This window comes from Lutra lutra, chromosome 18, assembly GCF_902655055.1.
Source record: "Lutra lutra chromosome 18, mLutLut1.2, whole genome shotgun sequence".
NCBI classification, from domain to species: Eukaryota; Metazoa; Chordata; class Mammalia; order Carnivora; family Mustelidae; genus Lutra; species Lutra lutra.
The window spans coordinates 23,253,221-23,276,201 of NC_062295.1; the positions used below are offsets into that span (position 1 = coordinate 23,253,221).

The window sequence follows — 22,981 nt, forward strand, 5'->3', positions numbered from 1 at the left end:
GAGGCCGGTGCTGCGCGAGAAGAGGTGAGCCTGGCCACTGGAAACAGTAAAAAGGGAGCCAATGAAAAGGGGGAGTAGGAGGAGGGCAAGTTGACAGACAGCGGTGTCTCTTTGGGCGGTGACAGACAGCAACCGCAGTCAATAGGAAGAGCTGTGGAATTCTTTAGGTCTCCCAAGAAGGTCAAGAAGGAATGACAGCTGGGGGGGGGGGGGGGGGGGGCGGGCCAGGTTTGCTATTAATTTGCATCGTCAGCCAATGAGCGTATCCCCTCACTTAAGCAACACAGAGGGAAGATAGACGGCTGTCTCAGCCAATGGCAGCATCCAAAGGGTAGGGGAGCTGCCAGCAGGCGGTGCCAGCCCAGGGATATCGGTGACAACCGGAGACAAGCGCAGGAGGAGGTGACAGTTGGGGACAGCGCCGAGAGCAGGCGGGGGCCACGGACATTACAGCAGCCCTTAGCCAATAAGGGGGCCGTGCTGCTTTGCTTGAGTCCTTTTTGGGCTGCCATTCTCTTTCTCTCTCAAGTAAGCAAGCTGGAGCTTGAACTTACCCTGAGATGGAGAGCCGCAAGCCCTACCAACTAAACCAGCCAAGCGCCCCCGGGGTCCCATTCTCCATCCAGAGCCGCCTCACTCTGGTGGTGTGTGAGATCCCATCAGAGATCCAGTGGCCTGATCAAGTACCTTCACTTTGTCTCTAATTTTCATCTAGGCCCGCAACCAGCCTCAACATTCAAAGCCCAGACGACTATAACCAGAGCCCCCCAATCCTCTAAGCGTCCCATCTCCCTGGATCCTCCATTTCCTATGGGAATCCCAAGCCCTAAGTTCCTCTCCTCAGCAATCCCCCCCACCCCCATCTATCTCAGCTCCTCCCCAGAATCCAGGCTCTCATTCCTTGGACCTCATCCTCTCAATGCCCCCCGCATTGTAGTGGGTATCCTAGACCCCAAACCATGAACTCCTATATCTGTGTTCTTATTCTTTGGGGGATCTAGGACCCATCAACTCCTCTCCCATCACTGCCACACCTCTCTATAATCTCATTTTCTGCTGAGAAAGCAGACCCCAATCTCATGAGCCCCCAGCCTACCATACATCACAAACACAGAGTCCTGACTTTAGGAGTCCCTCTTCTCTCTGACCCCCATCTCTTTGAGCCTCAGGGTCAGAGGTCCCCAATTTCCATAAACGGTCCACCTCCTGAAATTTCAGTCAGGCCTAGCTCCCAATGTCCCAGGTCTTCCTTGGTTTCTGAGTTCTCTTAGGCTACTCACTCCCAGCTCAGACCCAGATCCTGTGTATTTCCATTCAGTGTCTGAGTTAGATATACAGCTCCTGATCTCCTTCTCCTCAATTTCCTCACTTTCCATTTGACCCAAGCTACCTGAGCACTTTTCCCCTTCCCCTCTTTGGAGTTTATCTCCCCTCGCAGAACCCAGGATTAAGTGGGCTCCTCCCTGGGCCTAGACCCCCATGGTAACCGTATAAGGTGAGACAGCTGTCGATTGAGGCAGGGAGGAGCCAGTGTAGGAGGCCAAGGGCAGCTGCTAAGTTTAGGGTGGCTCCTTCTCTTTTCTTAGAGACAACAGGTGGCTGAGCCCCAGTGCCCAGAAAAGAAAATGTCTTAGAGACATTGGCATGAGCCTGGAGGAGGGCAAAGGGAGGCGGCACCTTCCTCAGGACATCAGGTCCTAGAGGGAGCAAGAGAAGGAGGAGATGGGTGTACTTGCCAACCTTGGCCTCCTGGGGCTTCCTCAGCCACTATTTCCATGGAAGAGGGTACCTCAAAGTCATACAGTCAGCCGAGGTGGTTCTTGCCCGGAAGGGAGAAAGGAGCCACTGGCCATCCCAGCCACCTGGGAGGAGGTGACCAACTAGTGTCCCTCTTGGTGCTTTGACCTCCCCCTCCTCTGAGTTCCAAATTTCACAATAGGATCCAAAGAAATGATTATAGATGCATGTTAGATTGTGTTCTCCTGTTTCAAACTTTTCCAAGGTTCCCAAGGTCTCAATCCTCAGCCCTCTCAGTCTCCAGCTTACACCCTCTGCTCCAGTCCCAACACCATTCTGGCAACCTGATTTTTCACTCCTCCAGGGCTTTATCCATCTGTGCTCTCTGCTTAGTATGCCTGCCCTTCCACTTTCACCTGACTCACTTCTCCTGGCCTTCATAAAGTCATTGCCATACTCCCACACAGGGGCCCTGTACTTCTGCGCTCCTAATCAGCTATTATGTCACTTTCTCCCTTTATCTTGTCTCCACAGCTAGGCTGTAAGTGCATCAAGGCAAAGCATAAGTATTAATTGTAATGACTATATTTCATGAAATTGTTTCCAAATAGTGTTCCTAGCCACAAGTTCTGTGGGATGGGGAAAACAGGGCCCTGGGAGCTGAAGCACAAAGCCCAAGATCACAGTGCAGGCTTTCTGCTCCTGGCAGTCTAGCCTTTCACCCGGGTCATTCCATACTTGGCATCTTTTCTCGAAACATCCTCCCTGCCTTCACCAGAGGGGATATAGAAGACCTTCTTGATTCTTCAGCTTCCCCAGACAGTTGTCTCCCTTTCAATTCTACCAGCACCCCACACACATACATACACTTGACTGTGAATTCCCACAATGGGAGTGGGAGCTGTGCTTGCCAAGGGGCACCCATGAAGCACAGCCCAGTGCCTGGCATACTGTAAGTCCTCAGTAATTTTACTGGCTTTCAATCTGGATAGGGTGCCTGGCTGGCTCAGTTGGTTAGAGCATGCAATTCTTGATTTCTGGGTTGTAAGTTTGAGCCCCACACTGGGTGAAGAGTTGACCTAAAAATAAAAATCTTTAAAAAAAAAATACAAATACATGGAAACAGAAAAATGTTAATTTCAAAACAAGGAGTGTTTTTTAAATAAATAAATAAATAAATAAATAAATAAATAAATAAATAAGGACCCATCCCACTCAGGGGCACAGGGGCCTGGTCGATCTTCCTCCCAGTACTGTACCTCACTTTGGTTCCCCCTTTTGGGAAAGAGAACATCCTTTCCTGCCCAGGTCCTAGTGAGACATGCATCCCAAGACCCACTCCCTCCTCCCTTCCTGGGCTCCAGCTGCTGCTGGCCCTCCAAGAAAGGAGAGGCCCTGAGCTGGGCTATTTTGGTAACTGGGGTGGGCACCCACAAGGCTAAGGTTACCCTGGTATGTTGAGGGCTCCCTGGGGCAGGACTATATAACCCCAGAGGGACAGGCACAGGCTGACTCTACTCCTTTCCAGCCAGAGCCATAGCCTTGCCCCCAGGAGACTGAAGACATGGTAAGAATCCCCCAGCCCCTACCCAGATCCTTCTGACCTCAAGGCAGCCTCACTTTTTAAAAGAAAGTAGCCGATTCCCAGTCCAGTAAGAGGAAACAGATGAATCCTCTCTTTCTTGGCATTGTTAATGAGGAGCATACAGAACCATGGTCTAAATCTGCCTAAGTCTGCCAAGGATCATCTGCCCAGACTCTCCACTCATAGGAGACCTATCCCTCTCAATGCATGCTCCATAGCTTCCTGCACTCCCCCTTCCTAAAACCCTCTGGGATCATTCAGGCAAGGATTCCAACTCCCATTTTATAAATGACAGAGCAGAGATTCAGACAGGGTGAGTGAGTAGATCAGGGTCACACAGCGAGTCCGGGACTCAGAGGAGGCAAGCCCAGGGCACTGAGAAGGGGACTTGTTGAGTCCCACTTGTTGGGAAGGATGGAGGATAGGAATGTGGGGTTGCACCAAAGCATGTCCCCTCAGCAAAGAGGTCATAAGGAGGGGAAAGCCTAAAACCAGAAGCGTTGCTTTTAAAAAATGACTCAACTCAAAGAACCATGAATCTAATCCATTGCCTCCAAAGAGGAGGAGGCATTAGCTCGTGGACCCCTTTGCCCATTCCTCACCCCCACCCCAACCCCAGGCACCCAAGAAGGCCAAGAGAAGGGCAGTGGCAGAGGGCGGAAGCTCCAATGTCTTCTCCATGTTTGACCAGACTCAGATCCAGGAGTTCAAGGAGGTGAGTAAGGGGAGAAGGGAGACTGAAGACTGACCAAAGGCACCCCCTGCCGCCCCTCCCCCCAATACTGCCTCCCTGGAATGTGCACCTGTTTGGGGGGAGGGGAAGGGCTTAGAACTCCTTGCTCCCCTCCCCATTTGGCATGCAAGGGAACAGCTGGCTGGGGACCAGAATCTGATCTGCCTGGGGTAAAGATGCTGAAGCCTGGCCACGGGGGACCTAGCCTCTCCTTGCCCCTGCCTTCCACAGGCCTTCACGGTAATTGACCAGAACCGGGATGGCATTATCGACAAGGAAGATCTGCGGGACACCTTCGCAGCCATGGGTGAGCCCCTTATCCCACCTGTAAAGATTCAAGGCTTCTGAGTATCAGGAATTCAGAAGCCTTGGGTTTCAGCCCTGCCGGCTCCACGCTGGGCCTCAGTCCACCCAGACGAAAAATGGGTGGGATGATCTGAATTTATGGGAAGGATCAACCCTTGGCCATGGGACCCCACTCCAGCTTCCCCCACCCTGCTCCAGGGCGCCTCAATGTGAAGAATGAGGAGCTAGATGCCATGATGAAGGAAGCCAGTGGTCCCATCAACTTCACCGTCTTCCTGACCATGTTTGGAGAGAAGCTCAAAGGTGAATGAGGTGTCCGGGGTCTGAGCCCCCAGCTGCCTCTCCCCAGACCTTTCAGGGACAGACCCTTCAGCGACTCTTGAGCTTCATGTGCCTTCTGATCCTCCAGGTGCCGACCCTGAGGATGTGATCACTGGCGCCTTCAAGGTCCTGGACCCTGAGGGGAAGGGCACCATCAAGAAGCAGTTGTAAGTGACGCCTCCAGCTTCTCTGGCACACAAAGCCTCCTTAAATTCTTTTTTTTTTTAAAGGTGTTTTTTGTTTTGTTTTGTTTTGTTTTAGATGTTATTTGTTTGAGAGAGAGAGAGCATGGGGGCAGTGGGGATAGAGAGAAAGGGAGAAGCATGCTCCCTGCTGAGCTGGGCTCCATCCCAGGATCCCAGGATCCCAGGATCATGACCTGGGCCGAAGGCAGCTGCTTAGCAGACTTAACCCAGGTGCCCAAGCCTCCTTAAATTCTTACCAAATGTTAGGTATGATGGAGGGGCTAAGGGAAAAATTAGGACTGTGGAAATGGGCAATAGGATTACATTTTCACAGCACATATAGGAGGGGAAGAGCAAAAACTGGGAGTCCAGACTCTTTGGAAGACCAGTGAGGGATCTAGAGTGACTTCGGTTTTCAAGCTGATACTAGGAATGGCAACCAGATGAGGTGGGAGGGAGTGGAAAGGAACCATGAAGCCCAATCTCAACTCCCCATATGTCACCTCTCTCCAGCCTGGAGGAATTGCTTACCACGCAGTGTGATCGCTTCTCCCAGGAAGAGGTGAGCAGGGGAGGGGGCCCGGGAGAAGCAGAGGGAAGGGGGAGGGCAGCATACAGAACCCGTAGGAGACGCCCCTGCATCTTTCCCCAGATCAGGAACATGTGGGCAGCCTTCCCCCCCGACGTGGGAGGCAACGTAGACTACAAGAACATCTGCTACGTCATCACGCATGGTGACGCCAAGGACCAGGAGTAGGGGACCCTCTTAGGCCTCAGCTGGCCAACGCCTTGCAGCCACCCCCATCCCGACTCTAATAAAACTAAACTGGTCTCTGTTTCTTAGCGGTGGCGCCTTCAGTGCGTTTGTGGGAGAGGGACTCCGGTGGGACAGCGGGGCTGAAATACCGCCCGGCAGGAAGCCAGCGCCCAACAAATGAATGATTCGTGGCCCAGAGGTCTGGGTGGGGCGGTTCCGTTCCACCCGCTACACCCGCCACTTATTCCCTCTGGGAAAGGAAGACTCGCGTGGCCTCAGGGAAACTGCTTTTATTTTTTATTATTTAAGATTTACCGATTTATTTATTAGAGAAAGCGCGCGAGCAAGGCGGGGCGGGGGGGAGGTGCAGAGGGAGGGGGAGAGAGAAAATATCTAGCAGACTCCCCACTGAACAGGGAGCCTAGGGCCGCTAGATCCCAGACCCTGAGATCGTGACCTGAGCCGAAATTAAGAGTCCCACACTTGAACAGACTGAGCCACCCCATCCCTGAAATTGCTTTTATGGAAGCCACAACTTGATTGAAAAGCGGCGGGCTGGGGACCAGGGACGGGGCGGGGGGCCCGGGGCGGGGCTGGAAGCTGGGGCGGGGACAAAGGCGGGGCTACAGACTTAGGACAGGGCAAATCTGTTAGCCCGCGAGCCGCCTGCCGGGGCGGGCCTCTCGGGCTGGGGCTCCAGGATTGGTCAGGAGACCGACTGAAGGCGGAGCCGAGGTAAAGCAGGGCGGGGCGGGGTCCTCAGAGAGCGTCGGATTGCTCTCCCTGAGTCTGGCTCTGCTGCATCTGGGCCTGCATCTTCTCCAGCATCTCTTGCATGCGGCGCAGCTGTACGGGGGCAAGATTGTAGGCGTGGGGTCGGGGAGGCCAGAGAGGGACTTCGAAGAGGACTTGGGGCCTTAGGGGAAGGGGGTAGAGAGATCCTTGCTCACCTCTTCGTCTTTCTCGCGGATTAACTTCTCGGTGTCTGCCAGAGGCAGCATGGGCAGCGGGATCTCTGTGGCGCTCTGGCGGGAGAGCTTACTAGGGGGCGGAGGGAAAAGGGACAGGGAATCAAGGGCGGGACACTCCGTTGTGGGTCGCAGAAGCGGGGCGGGGCGTGGGGCGAGGTTGGGGTCTAGGAGGCAGGGCCCTGTCTTTTCAATTGCCGTAAGCAAAGTGGGCGGGGAAGGATTCTGGGAGAGTGGTCTGGGTGGTGGAGGCCGGGTCCGGGACTGTGAGGGCCGGAACTTGAGAGCCCTTGGGACTCAGGTCGGGCTCTCACCTACGACTGGCCCGATCACGAGCCCCAGGCCGGGCCAGGCTCTGTAGGCAGCGGGCCCGGTAGCCCTCGTAGAGCAGATCGTGGGTCACCTCCTTCAGGTCCTGCAGGTGGGTCTGCACCAGCATCCGTCGCAGGTTCAGGAAGTCGCAGTGATGTGGGTTCTCCACTGCGGGGCGGACCGGCGAGCGTCAGGAAGCTTTGAGTCCAGCCCTACTAGTCGGGTCGGGTCTGCCCCGAGTCCTGCCCCCGCTCTAGGTGAGGGTTTTAAGTCCGAGGACCCCTCTTTTGGCTCTTAGGACTCCCAACTTCATATGGTGAATGCGGTTGACTCAGAGGCGTTCTGGGCTCCCTGTTGGCCTCAGAAGCCGCGCCCACCTTACTCACCCTCCACGGTGCCCCAGGAATAGCGGCGTCCCCTCACCGGATGGGTCCCCCCGTTCCTCACAACCTCGCAGGAACCAACCACTGCGAAAGGGATGCTTTCCTGGAAGGCAGGAGTCAGGGATCACAGTTGGAACACGCTCCCCCCACCCCGCACCCCGCTAAAACCTTATTGTCAGCCTCCACCTCCACATCCACCTCCCTCGCTTCTTTGCGCCTTCCTCCTTTGCCTCTGCACCTTCATTTCTGCATCCTGCCTCTTGAAGTCTTCATCCTCATCAGAGTCACAATCAGGGAACTGGTAGATGTTGATCTCCTCCTCTTTCAGCTGGTCCCGGATCTAGGAGCAGACATGCACAGACGATGAGAAACAGAGAGGCGGTGAGCTGCAGACATTGCTTGGCTGGACCCAGTGAGACACAGGTCCCGGGTGGTCAGAGACAGAGAGGAAGACATGAAAGAGATAGTAACATACAGGATGCCCCAGACCAAAATCTCAGAGGGGCGCCTGGCAGGCTCAGTCAGTAGAGCATGTGACTCTTAATCTCAGGGTTCTGAGTTTGAGCCCCACATTGGGTATAGAGATGACTTAAAATCTTGGGGCGCTTGGTTGGCTCAGTGGGTTAAGCATCCAGCTTGCTTTCAGCTCACGCCTTCATCTCAGGGTCATGAGTTCAAGCTCCGTGGTCGGCTCCATGCTGGGCGTGGAGCCTACTTAAAAAAATAAATAAAAATCAAAAATAAAGAAATAATCTTAAAAATAAATCTCAGACAATGAGAGAGATATAGATGGTGAAAAAGAGACAAAGACATCCTAAGAGGGATGACTGAGGCCTAGAAAGATTGTAAGATGAGGGAGACACCAAAGGCCCTGGAGAGAGAGTCCTAAGCAGAAAGAGTGGGAGGGGCCTCTGAAGTCACAAGGTGGGTCATCCTCCCAGGGCTGGAGAGATGTCAGGAGTCATTAAGTCTTTGCTGCCACCCTCAAATAGGCCTTAGCCAAGTATCCAGTCTGGGGATTGTATTCCGGGCCTCCAGGGACACAGCTCCTTCAGCCTTCCTTGGAAACTTTCTCCCACAGTGTAGCTTGACCTGTTAGGCTTCCCAAAGGCAATCCCAAGATCAAAGAAGTCAAAGCCGAGCTCAGATGTGATAATGACTTCTGGCTTCACATGGGCCAAAGCAACCAAAGGTTACCAGACACACCTTCTGCTTGAGGGCCTGGGTTTCCTTTGGCATCAGGGCATCTGCTTTGCCAATGACCGGGATGATGTTGACCTTTTCATGCACTGCCCGGAGGAAGGCCACATCTAGGGGCCGGAGCCTGCATGGAAAGATTGGTCAGGGCTCAGCCTTAGGCCACAGAAACCCTCCTTGCCCCTCCCCAAATACCCCCACCCCTCAGGGTGTCCCCCAGACCCTCGGCCAAAGGGGGAGATGAAGTAGAGGCAGCAGTGAACACGGGAATCCTGAATGTTCTTCCGGTTCAGGCCGCTCTCATCCCTCAGATACTGCTCGAATTGCTCCTCGATGTAGCGCACCACAGGCTGCCAGCTGGGATGTGGGGTGAAGGAGTACAGTCAGAGAAGAGTGGCTGCAGGGCAAGGAAGGGGCAAGGCCAGCCAGGACTACGGGGGTGGGAACTAGTGTCTTGGGCTCCAACTAAAGACATCAGGAGAGATCAGCAGGGTGTAGTCAGATGTAGGGAAACACGGGCACTCTGGGCCACGTGGCCCCTGAAGCAGGCCCCACCTTCTGGGGAGGGCAGGGGCAGAGCAGACCAGCCCTGGAACTGAGCCCTTGTCTTCACAGAGAAGCCACATCAGGCAGCTTAGTCCCCGCTCCTTCCCCTGCTCCTCACCAGTCTGAGCAATCCACGGAGTCCCCAAAGCCAGGTGTGTCCACCACAGTCAGCTTCACTTTAATACCCCCCTCCTCGATCTCCACACCCCGGCGCTCAATGGTCAGCGTTTGTGTCAAGCGAGCTGTGGGGACGGGGAGAGGCCAGGGAGCTGGGTAAGGGTCTGAGCCGGGACTGATTTCCCTTCTCAGAATTACAGTTGTCCCACCCATTTTTCAGAGGAGTCTCAGAGAAAAGCAACGAGCTGCCCAAGTCCCCAGAAAGTCAGGGGAAGAGCCAAATGAAAAGAAAGAGAGCACAGCCTGGGGATGGGAGAGACAGAGTCTCTGGAGAGGATGGGAGGAGGGTCTTACCACTGGCCTCTGGCAGTTGCCGGTCCTCGTAGAGATTGGTGAGAAACAGGCTGTTGATGAGGGTGGATTTTCCCAGGCCTGACTCCCCTGTAGACAAGACAGACCCTCCCACCTGATCAGGGGAAGAGATAGCCAGGGTCTCTGGAGGAAGCCCACTCCCAGCCCCCACCACTGATCCCCTGTCCAAAACCCATCAGACCTGCTACCATGAGTGTGAAGTCAAAACCCTTCTTGACGGACTTGCGGTGCAGCTGGTTGGGGAGGGCGGCGAAACCCACATACTCCTTGTCCTGTTGGTGGGAGGGCAGACAGTATGAGGCTGCTGGGAGCGTCAGGCAGGGCCCGCAGGATAACCTGCCCTTGCGGGAGAGAAGTCAACCTACTGTGGCTTGACCTGAGCCTGGCTACTCTGGGGATTGGGGGCTGAGGGCAGAGATGCCTGTATTCTGGGGCAGAAGGACTTACCATGACCCTGCTAGCTGTCGCTGCACCTGTTGTCTCTCCCCACTTCCTCTGGTGGGGCAGGAAGTTGAGTGTGGCAAATAAGGGGGAGGGCAGTGTAGGAAGCTGAGGTGCTCGAAAGGGTGGGGAAAGCCAAGACCAAGAATACCTGGAGTTCTCACTTCCTGGATCCCTTTGGCTATCCCCCCATGGGAAGCTTTGGCACCTCAGTTCTCTGCATACCCTTATTCCAAGCCCCTACTCTAGCCCCATCACCCTAGTGGGAGGGAGGGGTGTAGGCAGAGAGGAAGGAAGCAGATTGGTGTCTCTAACAAGTGAGATGAAGGCTTTGACTGGGATGGTTAAAAAAAAAGTTCCCAGGGTCTAAGTGGACCAAAAGTCATAAGAGGATTAGAGATGGAGGGGGCCATCAATTTTCCTTACTAGCTCGGGCAACTGATTCTTTTTCTTTTATTCGTGCAATTGATTTTTTTTTTAAGATTTTATTTATTCATTTGGGTGAGAGAGAGAGCACACTACACGTGAATAGGGGAGGAGGGGAAAGGAGAGGGGCAGAGGGAGAGAGAGAAGCAGACCCCCAGCTAAGCAGGGAGCTCACCTTGGGGCTTGATCCCAGGACCTTAAGATCATGACGTAAGCTAAAGGCAGACACTTAACCACTGAGCCCCTCAGGCACCCCTTTGTGCAACTGATTCTTTTTTTTTTTTAAGGTTTTTTAATTATTTATTTGACACAGAGAGAGAGAGAGAGAGAGATCACAAGTAGGCAGAGAGGCAGGCAGAGAGTGGGGGGAAGCAGGCTCCCCACTGAGCAGAGAGCCCAATATGGGGCTCGATCCCAGGACTCTGAGACCATGACCTGAGCCGGAGGCAGAGGCTTAACGCACTGAGCCACCCAGGCACCCCTGTGCAACTGATTCTTTTTTTTTTTTTTTTAAGATTTTTTTATTTATTCATTTGACAGAGAGAGAGAGAGAGATCACAAGTAGGCAGAGAGGCAGGCAGAGAGAGGAGGAAGCAGGCTCACTGCTGAGCAGAGAGCCCGATGTGGGGCTCGATCCCAGGACCCTGAGATCACGACCTGAGCTGAAGGCAGAGGCTTAACCCACTGAGCCACCCAGGCGCCCCTGTGCAACTGATTCTTAAAAGGACTTCAAGTCTTTGGACACCACTGCCAGAGAGACCTTCCATTAGAATCCTGGCCAAGGCAGTCCCCTGATGTACCTCCTTCAGGGCCTTCCCAGTAATTTCAGAATTAACTCTGAGTTCTGGCCTGGGAGCCAGAGCTTTCCACATCTGACCTCATCAACCATCCCTCACTCCTCCTTGGAGAGTGCCCACATCCTTCATTCTGTCCACATTGAGCTTTTCCTTCTGCTCTTCCAGATCTTTCAAGGGTTTGATTCCAAGATCTCTGCTTGCTCCTCTAGGAAATCTTGCCCAATTATGCCAGGAACAGTCGTTTTCACTCCTCCAAACTCTCTAACACCTTCCACAGACCTTTCCCCAATGCTTGCATTTGTTTATCTGGCTATCTCTTCTACTGGCTGAGCTTTCTGAGGTCATGGACCATGTCCTCTTCATTTCTGCATCCTCAGTGTCTTGCCCTGGGCCTGCCACAAAGCAGGTGTGGGGAATAATATCCTAGATGAATGTGTGCATGAAATAATGAGTGAATGAAGTTGGTCATGGCCCAAGGCTAGCAAAACATGTAAAAGGAGCCATGCTTTGGAGGCAGAAAGCTCTGCAAACCTCAGTTCTCCCGCTTACTATGGGACCTTGGGTGAGTCACTGCCTCTCTAAATTCCATTTTTCTCCTGGTAAAATGAAATACACACATTTCCACCTGGTTTTCAGGACTCCCGAGTAGTTTTGAATGCCATGAGCTTTGGAGTCCGATCAGCTGTATACACGAGCCCTTTATGAACTGTAGGCTTTAGCCTTTATTAACTGAGTCACCTCTCTGAGCCCCTAAAGCTAGTCTCCTCCTAGGGCCTCGAAGGCCTGGCTTGAGCTTGATCGTGTCTACTGCTCCAACCTCATTTTCTTTCTCCACTCCTTGTGGTTCTATTTATTATTTCCCTGTTACCCGCTGTTGTGGACTCAATTATGTGTCTCCCCCCATCCCCCAGTCCCAAATTCATGTGCTGGAGCTCTAATCCTCAATGTGACTTGGAAAGAGGGCCTTTAAGAAGATAATTGAGGGGGCACCTGGGTGGGTCAGTTGTTAAGCATCTGCCTTCAGCTCAGGTCACGATCCCAGGGTCCTGGGATCGAGTCCTGCATCTGGCTCCCTGCTCAACGGGAAGCCTGCTTCTCTCTCTCCCACTCCCCCTGCTTGTGTTCCCTCTCTCGCTTTCTCTGTCAAATAAATAAATAAATAAAATCTAAAAAAAAAAAAAAGAAGAAGAAAAAGGTAATTGAGGTTAAATGAAGTTGTAAGGACCCCTGATCCCATAGGTCTGGTGTCCTTATAAGAAGAGACACCTGTGATCTCTGCATAGGTGCAGAGGAAAGGTCACATGACCGCATAAAGCCACTGTAAGAAGGTGGCTCTTTGCCACCCAAGGAGGCCAGAAACCAGCCCTGCTGCCGCTGGGAGCTGAGACTTCCAGTCTCCAGAACTATAAGAAAAATCAATGTCTGTTGTTTAAGACTCCCAGCCTGTGCTTTTTTGTTATGGCAGCTGGAACAGACAGGTATACATCGTAGCTCGTTCCTATCCCTGACCCTAAGGCAACCACCCTAATGTGCTTTGTGTATAGTTTTTTGGTTTGTATACATTTCAAAAAAATGTGTAGTAACATTACATGTTTACACAAATGGTCTTATACATACATATGTGTATATATATACACACACACACATATATATGAATACATATTTGTTAACTTTTTCATTCAGCACTTTTTAAAACTTTTTAAAGCTTTTTAAAAAAGTAATCTGTACACCCAATGTGGGGCTTGAACCCATGACCCCGAGATCAAGATTGCATGCTGTTCTGTTTGAGCTAGCCAGGCACCCCCTTCTGCACTATTTTTTAAGATCCATCCATGTTGCCATGTGTGTATCCGTCCTTACTCAAATTTATTTCTATCACTGTCCCCTTCATGTAACCTTGGACATCAAGTCCAGGACCTCTCTGGGTCTTACTTTCCTTATCTATCAAATGGGGGATTGGAATCTCCTGCCACATTAAACTCAGAAGTTGTTCAAGGGTCAGAGGATTTTTTTAAAAGATTTTATTTATTTATTAGACAGAGACACAGCGAGAGAAGGAACACAAGCAGGGGAGTGGGAAAGGGAAAAGCAGGCTCTCCGGGAAGCAGGGAGCCCAATGCTGGGCTAGGTCCCAGGGTCCTGGGATCATGACCTGAGTCAAAGGCAGATGCTTAATGACTGGTACCCCCGCGCCCCCACCCCCACCGTCAGAGGATTAAGAGATGTACGAACTTGCTGTGTGATCTTGGGCATCCTTTACTTCTCTGTGACTTCAATTCTTTATCTGTTAAATGTTAAATTAATAATTGTACCTCTTAGGTCACAATGGGGATTATATGGTCTAATGAACATAAAGCTCTTAGTTCAGTATCCAGCATTTGAGATGAGCTCCCACAGAATGCTAGTTACTGCGAGCATGACTTGAGCGGAGGGCTATGACAGTGTCATCATCCCAAACCTAGTGACTGCTCCTTGCTGAGGATCCAAACAGGGACTCAGGGTTTTGGCCTCTGGGGAGACGGAGACAGCCACCCGTAAGTGTGCCACAGAGCACGGGTGCTAAAAATGTCGTGCAACAAGGAGATAAACAGAGGACTTGGAGAAGCCAAGGGAAGGGATAATTATAACCCTCCTCACTCTACCGCAGCCCTTCCTCCTGTATTTCTTATCAAGCTGAGCAGGCCTAAGGTCTTAATTAAAACTCGGAGCTCCTCCCCTCTGGGGGACACAAGTACGATGGACCCTTGACCAGCACTGGTTTAAACTGTGCAGGCGGGGGCACTTATATAAAGATTTTTTTTCCCCATAAATATGTCCCTATAAAGGTATTTTCTCTTGTGGTTTTCTTTCTTTCTTCCTTTCTTTATTTAAAGAGCTTATTTATTTATTTGACAGAGAGACACAGCGAGAGAGGGAACACAAGCAGGGGGAGTGGGAGAGGGAGAAGCAGACTCCCCGGGGAGCAGGAAGCCCGACGCGGGGCTCCATTCCAGGACCCCAGGACCATCACCCGAGCCAAAGCATAATCAACTGAACCACCCAGGCGCCCCATTATTAATTTATTTTTAAAGAGATTTCATTTACAGGGGCGCCTGGGTGGCTCAGTCGTTAAGTATCTGCCTTTGGCTCAGGTTATGATCCCTGGATCCAGCTGGGACAGGGCTGCTTCCATAATTTGGCTATTGTAGATAACACTGCTATGAAAGTCAGGGTGCATGTATCCCTTTGAACTAATGTTGTTGTATTCTTCAGGTAAATACCTGGTAATGCGATTGCTGGGTTGTAGGGTAGCTCTATTTTTAACCTCTTGAGGAACCTCCATACTGTTTTCCACAGTGGTGGCACCAGTTTGCCTTCCCACCAACAGTGCATGAGGGTTCCCTCTTCTCTACATCCTCGTCAAGACCTGTTTCTTGTACAGTTGATTTCAGCCATTCTGACAGGTGTGAGGGGAAATCTCGTTGTAGTTTGTTTGTTTGTTTGTTTGTTTGCTTCTTTTAGATTTTATTTATTTATTTATTTGACAGACAGAGATCACAAGTAGGCAGAGAGAGAAAGGGGGAAGCAGGCTCCCTGCTGAGCAGAGAGCCTGATCAAGCCCTGGGGCTCGATCCCAGGGTCCTGAGATCATGACCTGCACTGAAGGCAGAGGCTTTAACCCACTGAGCCACCCAGGCGCCCCTCATTGTAGTTTAGATTTGCATTTCCCTGATGATCAGGGATGTTGAGCATCTTTTCATGTATCTGTTGGTCACCTGCATTATCATTTCTATAGGTGTTGATACTTGGATTGACTCCGGTTTTTCTCAGTTGACGAACAATGCTGGCCTGGGTTGGTCATGTTTGTGGAGCCATCATTGTGTACTTGTCCAACGGTTTCCTTAGGCCTTTCTGTAAGGGGAATTACTGAGTCAAAGGAAGTCACATATTTGAGGCGTTTGTGCCTGTTAACAAATTGCCCTACAGAAAAGGCTCTTGGGGGCGCCTGGGTGGCTCACTAGGTTAAAGCCTCTGCCTTAGGCTCAGGTCATGATCCCAGGGTCCTGAGATCGAGCCCCGAGTCGGTCTCTCTGCTCAGCAGGGAGCCTGTTTCCTCCTCTCTCTCTGCCTGCCTGTCTGCCTACTTGCGATCTCTGTCTGTCAAATAAATAAATTTTTAAAATCTTAAAAAAAAAAAAAAGAGGGGCGCCTGGGTGGCTCAGTGGGTTAAGCCGCTGCCTTCGGCTCGGGTCATGATCTCAGGGTCCTGGGATCGAGCCCCGCATCAGGCTTTCTGCTCAGCGGGGAGCCTGCTTTCTCCTCACTCTCTCTCTGCCTGCCTCTCTGCCTGCTTGTGATCTCTCTCTGTCAAATAATAAATAAAACCTTTAAAAAAAAAAAAAAAGAAAAAGAAAAGGCTCTTGGCTTGTAGAGATAACATGAATTACGGGTAGCACAATATTCCATTTACACACTTATTACTCCAGTGAATTATGTCCATTCATTCATGCAGTAAGTTTTGGGGCCTGTTCAGAGAAAAATCCTACCTTGAGAGTCCTATGGAGTAACATATAGTAGATAGACATCTTCGCATTTAATCATCTGGATTAGTTTTTTTTCATCTTGCCACCAACCTTATATTCCCAGCAGGCATCTCTAGAGGGGCTTCTGCACCTTTGGACCCAAATTCAAGTTCAGACCCAGTAACTCCACGCTTTCTCTTCCCAAAGTCAAAGGTAGCTCTGTGATGAGTATGGCGTGCGGGCTGGCCACCCTTCAGGGGAAGGTTCCTCCAAGAGGGGCTAGCTCTCTGTCGTTTGGTACCCTCTTACCTCTGTTTTCCAGCTCAAGTGCCTGGCACCTGTTGGGGCTCCAGGAAATGTTTGTGGAACAAGTGAATAAACGTACTGTTCTATCTTCAGTTTCCACTGCTTTCCAATTATGTGAACTCATGACACATTAAAACACAACTATTCTGTCTTCCTCTCGGAGAATAGGTTTTAACCATCTTTGGATCTCAAACTTCCTGCACATAGTAGGTTTTCAATTAGTGTGTAGGCAGGTGTTCATTTCATTCCCTCTGCCTGGAGTTCATTCAAACCCCGCTTCAACCTGCTCTGGACTTTGCAGAAATCCGAGCTGTTCTGAAAGGTTTAGCTCAAAAATGCCAGTTTCTTTCTTGGTTGCTCCAGTCAAAAGAGTAAAAGCTAATATTTTTGGCTAAGCACTTTATACATATAACACATGTGAATTCCTAACCACTCAAGTTAGCTATTATCATCCCCATTTTACAGGTTAGGAAACAGAAGAAATCTCCCCAGGGTCAAACAGTAGTAAATGACAAGGTCAGGAATCAGACTGCAGGAATGGCCTTAAAGACAGAGTCCACAGCCACCAACTCGACAGATCTCTCTCCACTCCCATCATATTTTTCTCATCAGGTTGGTAGAGAATCTGGCTCATCACCCGCACATCTCCATATTCTACTGGACCAAGAGCTTCCTGAGTTTCTTAGTATTTTCAGCGCTTAGACAGTGTCTAGATATTGGTTGGTGATCCCTAAGTATGTGCTGATTGATTTGTGGTCCTGGTTTCTGTCAGTGTCTAACATCCATGCACACCAGGCACCCAGAACCATGCAGACTCATTCCCACAGCTTAGAGTTCTTCCTGCTCTCCCACACTATCTTGTACCAGTACATGGAACTCTCTCATGCCCTCACAATTCTTTTTATTATTATTCATTTGAGAGAGGTAGACACAGATGGAGAGAGAGAGAGCACAAGCAGGGGAGAGGCAGAGGGAGAAGGAGAAGCAGACTCCCCCCTGAGCTGGGAATCCAGCAGGAGGCTTGATCCCAGGACCTGGAGATCATGACCTGGGCCCAAGGCAGACGCTTCACCATCTGAGCCACCCAGACGCCCCTCACAATTCTTTTTCATGATTGGTGTGCTTACCACATCGAACCACCCAAGGACAAATCTTACATGTGTTTCATCTCTTTATCCCAAACTCTTGGCTTAGCATTAAGTGCTAATTAAAAGTGAATTAATATACAAACCTCAGTCACCCCTCCCTATCATCAGATCATCAAGGGACACTTCCAGGCACTCCCCTCTTCCCCAAAGGCAAGCTTGCTCAGAGCACAGATACCTGGGAACACAGACCCAGCCATGGCAGCCAGCAGCCAGTGGCTGCACCAAGCTGGGAATCAGGGTTTAATGTTTTTAGGTTCTCCCTGGGTTTGGCCTTTGTAGGTCTGTTGACCTGTCCCCTAGTCTCCCCGTGGGCTCTTTCTTTGTGTCTCTATCTCTTTGTCTCTGCCTGTTTCACTGTCTTTTGTTCCTCTGCCTCTTGGCCTGCTTCTCTTCGGATTCCCTTCCTTTTCTTATAGTTTCTCCGACTGGGCTTCATAACTATCTCTTATGTTTCTACAACTCTTTGTCTCTGGTGGCCAGTCTCTTGCTCCTGTATTTTTAGGCCGTCGCAGTCTCTCGGTCTCTCTCTCTCTCTGCCTTTGTGTCCTCTCTGACTCGGGGCTCTTAGGTTACGACTTTATGAGTCTCTGGCTCAGGGTCTCCGCTCCGCGACCCTCTCCCCATCATTTCTCTGGAGTCCCCCTCTATCCTCTAGCTGCTGCTCGGGCCTCGGTCTCCCCTAGCCCAGCCCCCCTCCCCACTCCACCCCCGGCCCTAGGCCTCTCAGACCGGCCCCGCTTTGTTTCCTGTGTCTCGGCGCCCCGCCCCCGCCCCGTCTGGGGTCTCCGCCGCCCTCCGCCGCCCTTTGTTTGGCGTGGTCTCTCCCCCACCCCTTTCCCTGGGTCAGTCTTCGGATCTCTCTTTGTCTCTCCGGGCCGGGGTGGCTGGCGCAGTCGGCCAGCCCCGGAGGTCGGCGCCGGTGGCCCGACACAGCGATAATTAGGAAGCGTCTTCGGCCCTCAACACCCGGCTCCAGCCCAGGAGGTACACAGTTAATACCACCGAGTTCGGGCCACTGTCCTCGGCTTAGAGTAGCTCTGTCCGCGGCTCGCGGCCTCCCGCTGGCCACCGAGCTCCGGAGGACGCGGGCGGCCTCCACAGGCGCGCAGCTCCTCCCAGGTCCTAGAGCGGCTCGGTGAGGACCTGCGCTTCCGCTTCCCGTCCCCGCCCCCGGCGGCCGCCCCCGGGACGCCTGGGTCCGAGCCCCCTCCCCATTTGGCGCGGAGCCCGCATCCCGGGGCCGCCGGCGGCTCGGGCAGCGGAGCCCAGCCGGGGAGCCCGTGAGGGTGCCTGGGTGACATAGCCGGAGGCGGCCAGGAGGAGAAGGGGGCGCTGCGGGCCGGAAGGAGCAGCAGGTGCAGGGGCGGCCGGCGGCGCGGGCGGGGGTCACCGGGAACCGCGCCCCGCACCTCGGACCTGGCCGCTGCCCGGTGCTCGCGGTGGCCGGCAGAGGGCAGCGGCAGGGCGCCGCGGGCCGCACATGGCTGTGTGACCGTGGGATTGTGTCTGTCCCCTTGCTCAGGGCGGTGTGCGGGCCATGGAGCGCGCGGTGGAGCCCTGGGGCCCGGATCTCCAGGGCGCAGAGGAGAGGGAGCAGCTGAGAGGCGCCCGCACAGGTGAGGGCCGGGGCGGGTGCGCCGCCAGCGGCAGGTAAAGGCCGGGTGGGGACTCCGGTGCTGGGCTGTGTTTGGCCGAGACCCAGAAAAATCGGACTTGAACTGTGCTTCTAGGGGGAGGGGGAGGGGAGCAAAAACCGAGGTTAAGGAGCCAACGTTTCTGAGCACCTACTGTGCGTCAGACCGTGAGGGGCTCCATCTCAAGGACTCTCCCGGCTCCTCGACAATCACCAGCCTCACTGCCTCTGCCCTACTTCAGGCCTCGTTTTATCTCATCCTGACAATTGCAACAGCCTCCCCACACCCCTGTTCTCTTCAGTGATGCACTCAGCGGCCACATTGATCCAAGTCCAGATTTAATCGTTTCCCTTCTCAAAAACCTTCCCTAGCTCCCTTCTGCCTACTAATCAAAAGTCTAGTGTTCGATCTAGTCCTTACATGCTTAATCTAGTCCCAACATCCCTTTCCAGCTTTATCTTCCATTCCTCTCCATGGTTTACTCTTTTCTTTTGTTGTGAAAGCGTGGCCCTGTCTCCTTATTTCCTCTCTCTCCTGTGACAGCAGTTATTCTGAGCCCACAATTATAATTATTTGTGCTTGATCGTCTCTCTCCTACCAATCTTATGCATTTTGAGGGACAGGCATGTGTCTGAGTCCTCTCAGGTACACGCAAGATGATTGAAGTAATAAATTACAGGGTGGGCTAATATAAGAAGATATAATAGAAATAGCAAATACTAGGTTTTCCAAATAGAGACAGTATAACGTGGTTAATACAGGCTTGGGAATTATACAGAACTGAGTTAGAAATGTGGCTTTGCTACTTTCTAACCTTTATAACCTTGAGCAAGTAACTTAAATTCTCTGAGTCTTCCTGTCTATAAAAACGGAGTAGTAACCGTATTATCTCGTAGCATTGTTTGCAAGGATTCAGTGATGCCTAGTTCGGTGACTGGCACACGTTAAGGGCACATGTTAAGGAAATTACCATTGTTAATGAGAGGCAGCAATAATAAGTGTTTCAGAAATTCAGAGGAGAGAGAGGGAGAGCATCCTTGTGACCGCAGATTGTCAAGGAAGCCTGCTGGAGAAATTATCATCAAAGATAGGGGCTGAGCCAAAGGGCAGGGTCTATTGCTCCCTTTTCTTTCCCCAGGTATAGGGAGTGAGAATGTGGAGATTTCTCAGCCGGATGAGTTTGAACATACCCCACAGGAGGATGACTTGGGGTTCAAGGAAGAGGAAGATTTGGCCCCAGGTCATGAAGTAGGAAATGCCTCTCTCAAACCTGAAGGCATCCAGACCTGGGATGACTTGTGGGTCCAGAGAGAGGGACCAGGAAAACCTCAGGCTCGGGACAGAGGTCCCCGGCTCCTGGGAGAGCCACGTTGGGGCCAGGCTAGTGATCGGGCTGCTGTGTGTGGTGAGTGTGGCAAGAGTTTTCGGCAAATGTCAGATCTGGTGAAACACCAGCGGACCCATACAGGGGAGAAGCCCTACAAGTGTGGGGTCTGTGGCAAAGGCTTTGGGGATAGCTCTGCCCGTATAAAACATCAGCGAACTCATAGTGGTGAGAAGTCCTACAGAGCCCGACCACCAGCCCAAGGCCCCCCAAAGATTCCTCGGTCCAGGATCCCGGCTGGTGAACGCCCCACTATCTGCGGCGAGTGTGGCAAGAGCTTCCGGCAGAGTTCTGACCTGGTGAAACACCAGCGGACACATACGGGTGAGAAGCCCTACAAGTGTGGCATCTGTGGCAAGGGCTTTGGTGATAGTTCTGCTCGCATAAAGCACCAGCGGACACACCGGGGGGAGCAGCCTCCCCGGCCCGTGGTGCCCAGACGGCAGCCTTCTCGAGCAGCCACAGCAGCCACCCAGGGACCCAGGGCCCAGGACAAGCCGTATATCTGCACCGATTGTGGCAAAAGATTTGTGCTCAGCTGCAGCCTTCTGAGCCACCAGCGCAGTCACTTGGGGCCCAAACCCTTTGGCTGTGACGTGTGTGGAAAGGAGTTTGCCCGGGGCTCAGACCTGGTGAAGCACCTGCGGGTGCACACAGGAGAGAAGCCCTACCTGTGCCCTGAGTGTGGCAAGGGCTTTGCTGACAGCTCTGCCCGGGTCAAACACCTCCGCACCCACAGTGGGGAGAGGCCTCACGCCTGCCCAGAATGTGATCGCACCTTCAGCCTCAGTTCCACCCTTCTCCGCCACCGCCTCACTCACATGGAGCCCCAGGACTTCAGCTTCCCAGGCTACCCCCTGGCGCCCCTGATCCCCAGCCCACCCCCCAGCTCAAGCCCACCCCCACCTCCCCTTGGCACGAGTCCCCCGCTGACACCTCGAAGCCCTTCACATTCAGGTGATGGGCCGTTTGGCCTGCCTGGCTTGGAGCCAGAGCCCGGGGGCCCCCAAGCTGGGGAGCCCCCCCCACCACTGGCAGGGGACAAGCCCCACAAGTGTCCTGAGTGTGGCAAGGGCTTCCGCCGAAGCTCGGACCTAGTGAAACACCATCGCGTGCACACAGGGGAGAAACCCTACCTCTGTCCCGAGTGCGGCAAGGGTTTTGCTGACAGCTCAGCCCGAGTCAAGCACCTCCGTACCCACCGTGGTGAACGGGCTCGGCCACACCCACCATCCACTCTCCTGAGGCCACACAACCCCCCTGGCCCGGCCCCCACAGCCCCTCGACCCCGAGCCCGAGCCCAGCCCTCCGGACCCAGCCAGCCCCATGTGTGTGGCTTCTGTGGGAAGGAATTCCCCCGGAGCTCAGATCTGGTCAAACACAGGCGAACACACACTGGGGAGAAGCCATATAAATGCGCAGAGTGTGGCAAAGGTTTTGGGGACAGTTCTGCCCGCATCAAGCACCAGCGTGGGCACTTGGTTCTGAGGCCCTTTGGGACAGGGGATGGTCGGGCAAGGCCCCTCAAGGAGGAGCCACCAACAGGACTGGAATGATGGGGTCCAGTGAAGATGGAAGCCCAGGAGACCAAAGGGAGGGTGTCTGCTGCTTAAGCAGAGACTAAAGGGCCGGGGAGGTGGTGGGAGGGAGAAGGAGGGGAAGAAGTGGGAGAAAGGAGTGAATAGATAGAAATAGAGATTGGAGACAATGACCTTGAAGCTCAGGAAACTGTCCTGGCTGGGCTCAGTCAGGACCTTGACGGTATGGTCTATACCCCCAGCTTCTAGAACACTGCCTCATATTCTGAATAGTGTAGGCACTCAATACTTATTGAATGAATAAACTGGCCTTAGCCTGAGGGCCCTAAAAAACCCTAAATTTTGCTGCCTCTTAACCTGTTAAGAATTGATCCCACCCAACTTTGCCTCTAGGAGACCAGCACCCTGGCCAGCACCAAACAGGGTTGTTTTGACTTTATGAGCCACAGCAGTGAGACTTCAGGAGTTTGGGGGTGGTAGAGAGGCAGGGGGCATCTTGAACCTTCTGATGGGAAAAGTATTGCTATGTGGATTGCAGTATGCAGTCTTAGGCCACTAGACATGGTCTTAGCCAGGAAGGGTGCTGTTGGACAGCCCAGACCTTCCTGCCCTGGAGAACCCCAACCAGCCCTAACACCTGGACGCTGGCCGAATAGACCAGAAACAGCAGGAGGAGCAGTCATATACTCGATGCCAAGCCCAGGTCCTGGTGGATGGCAGCAGAGACAAAGTGGCTGGGTGAGGGCAGGACTGGAGTGAGGAGAGGCCAGGGAAGCTCCAAGGCAGGACAGCCACATCTCTGTGTATCTCCTCGCCAATAAACTTTCTTGTCTGAAGCTTGGACTCTGCTTGTGTATGTGTACGGGGAGGGGGTAGGGGAAGGTGTCGAAGCCTCACCACTCGGGGTAAACTTGTGAGGGTCCCTTGCCCTCTTCGAGCCCGTCAAATAAAGAAGTTGGAATAGTCAGCCGCTTTCCAGCTAGTTGGAAAAAACGGCCATCAGGTCTGTCAGCTGATGCCCCAGACCTGAGTTCTGGCTGTCCACAGGCGCCACCTACGTCACAACGTCGAGCGCGACCCCTAAAAGGAAAAACACTCGGCGCCCCGGGGTGGTGGGGTGGTGGGGTGGGGAGAGTAGATCGGGGAGCGCCGTTGCTATGGCGACAGGTGGGGGAGGGAGAAATGTGGCCGTCTGTCTAGTTCAGGCACGGAGGTCCCCCACATTGAGGCTCTGCCTACTGGGAAATCCCGCCTCCCCGAGGCCCCCCCCCCTTTTTTTTTTTTTT

At 52.9% G+C, this 22,981-nt stretch overlaps 3 protein-coding genes across 3 annotated transcripts; 2 read left to right on the forward strand and 1 right to left on the reverse strand.

Annotated features, from left to right (window-relative positions):
- The first annotated feature begins 3,156 nt into the window (after positions 1–3,156).
- On the forward strand, positions 3,157–5,710 carry MYL11 (myosin light chain 11). The gene is made up of 7 exons (XM_047714466.1): positions 3,157–3,304; positions 3,942–4,037; positions 4,287–4,362; positions 4,560–4,664; positions 4,771–4,849; positions 5,381–5,429; positions 5,520–5,710. The coding sequence occupies exons 1-7, from the start codon at positions 3,302–3,304 to the stop codon at positions 5,622–5,624; spliced, it is 513 nt and encodes a 170-aa protein (XP_047570422.1). The 5' UTR covers positions 3,157–3,301; the 3' UTR covers positions 5,625–5,710.
- A 318-nt stretch (positions 5,711–6,028) lies between these two features.
- SEPTIN1 (septin 1) lies at positions 6,029–18,621 on the reverse strand. The gene is made up of 13 exons (XM_047714587.1): positions 18,549–18,621; positions 17,970–18,429; positions 9,967–10,159; positions 9,701–9,791; positions 9,502–9,588; positions 9,149–9,272; positions 8,707–8,841; positions 8,494–8,611; positions 7,526–7,627; positions 7,291–7,390; positions 6,907–7,072; positions 6,575–6,665; positions 6,029–6,470 (listed from the first exon to the last, which is right to left on the reverse strand). The coding sequence occupies exons 1-13, from the start codon at positions 18,619–18,621 to the stop codon at positions 6,384–6,386; spliced, it is 1,827 nt and encodes a 608-aa protein (XP_047570543.1). The 3' UTR covers positions 6,029–6,383.
- ZNF48 (zinc finger protein 48) lies at positions 18,291–22,531 on the forward strand. The gene is made up of 3 exons (XM_047714394.1): positions 18,291–18,494; positions 18,662–18,755; positions 19,912–22,531. Exons 2-3 carry the CDS (start codon positions 18,677–18,679, stop codon positions 21,711–21,713), a joined length of 1,881 nt encoding a protein of 626 aa, XP_047570350.1. The 5' UTR covers positions 18,291–18,494; positions 18,662–18,676; the 3' UTR covers positions 21,714–22,531.
- Positions 22,532–22,981: the final 450 nt, after the last annotated feature.

Bases quoted from the DNA above. Each gene is read 5' to 3' on its own strand.
- MYL11 (XM_047714466.1), top strand. The intron at 4,363-4,559 runs GTGAGCCCCTTA...ACCCTGCTCCAG, and splicing joins GGACACCTTCGCAGCCATGG to GGCGCCTCAATGTGAAGAAT. The intron at 5,430-5,519 runs GTGAGCAGGGGA...ATCTTTCCCCAG, and splicing joins ATCGCTTCTCCCAGGAAGAG to ATCAGGAACATGTGGGCAGC.
- SEPTIN1 (XM_047714587.1), bottom strand. From the start codon at position 18,621: ATGTGCGGCCCGCGGCGCCCTGCCGCTGCCCTCTGCCGGCCACCGCGA. The intron at 18,430-18,548 runs GTGCGGGGCGCG...TATGTCACCCAG, and splicing joins GGGCAGCGGCCAGGTCCGAG to GCACCCTCACGGGCTCCCCG. The intron at 7,628-8,493 runs GTGTGTCTGGTA...GTCTGCTCCTAG, and splicing joins CCCAGGCCCTCAAGCAGAAG to ATCCGGGACCAGCTGAAAGA.
- ZNF48 (XM_047714394.1), top strand. From the start codon at position 18,677: ATGGAGCGCGCGGTGGAGCCCTGGGGCCCGGATCTCCAGGGCGCAGAG. The intron at 18,756-19,911 runs GTGAGGGCCGGG...TTCTTTCCCCAG, and splicing joins GCTGAGAGGCGCCCGCACAG to GTATAGGGAGTGAGAATGTG.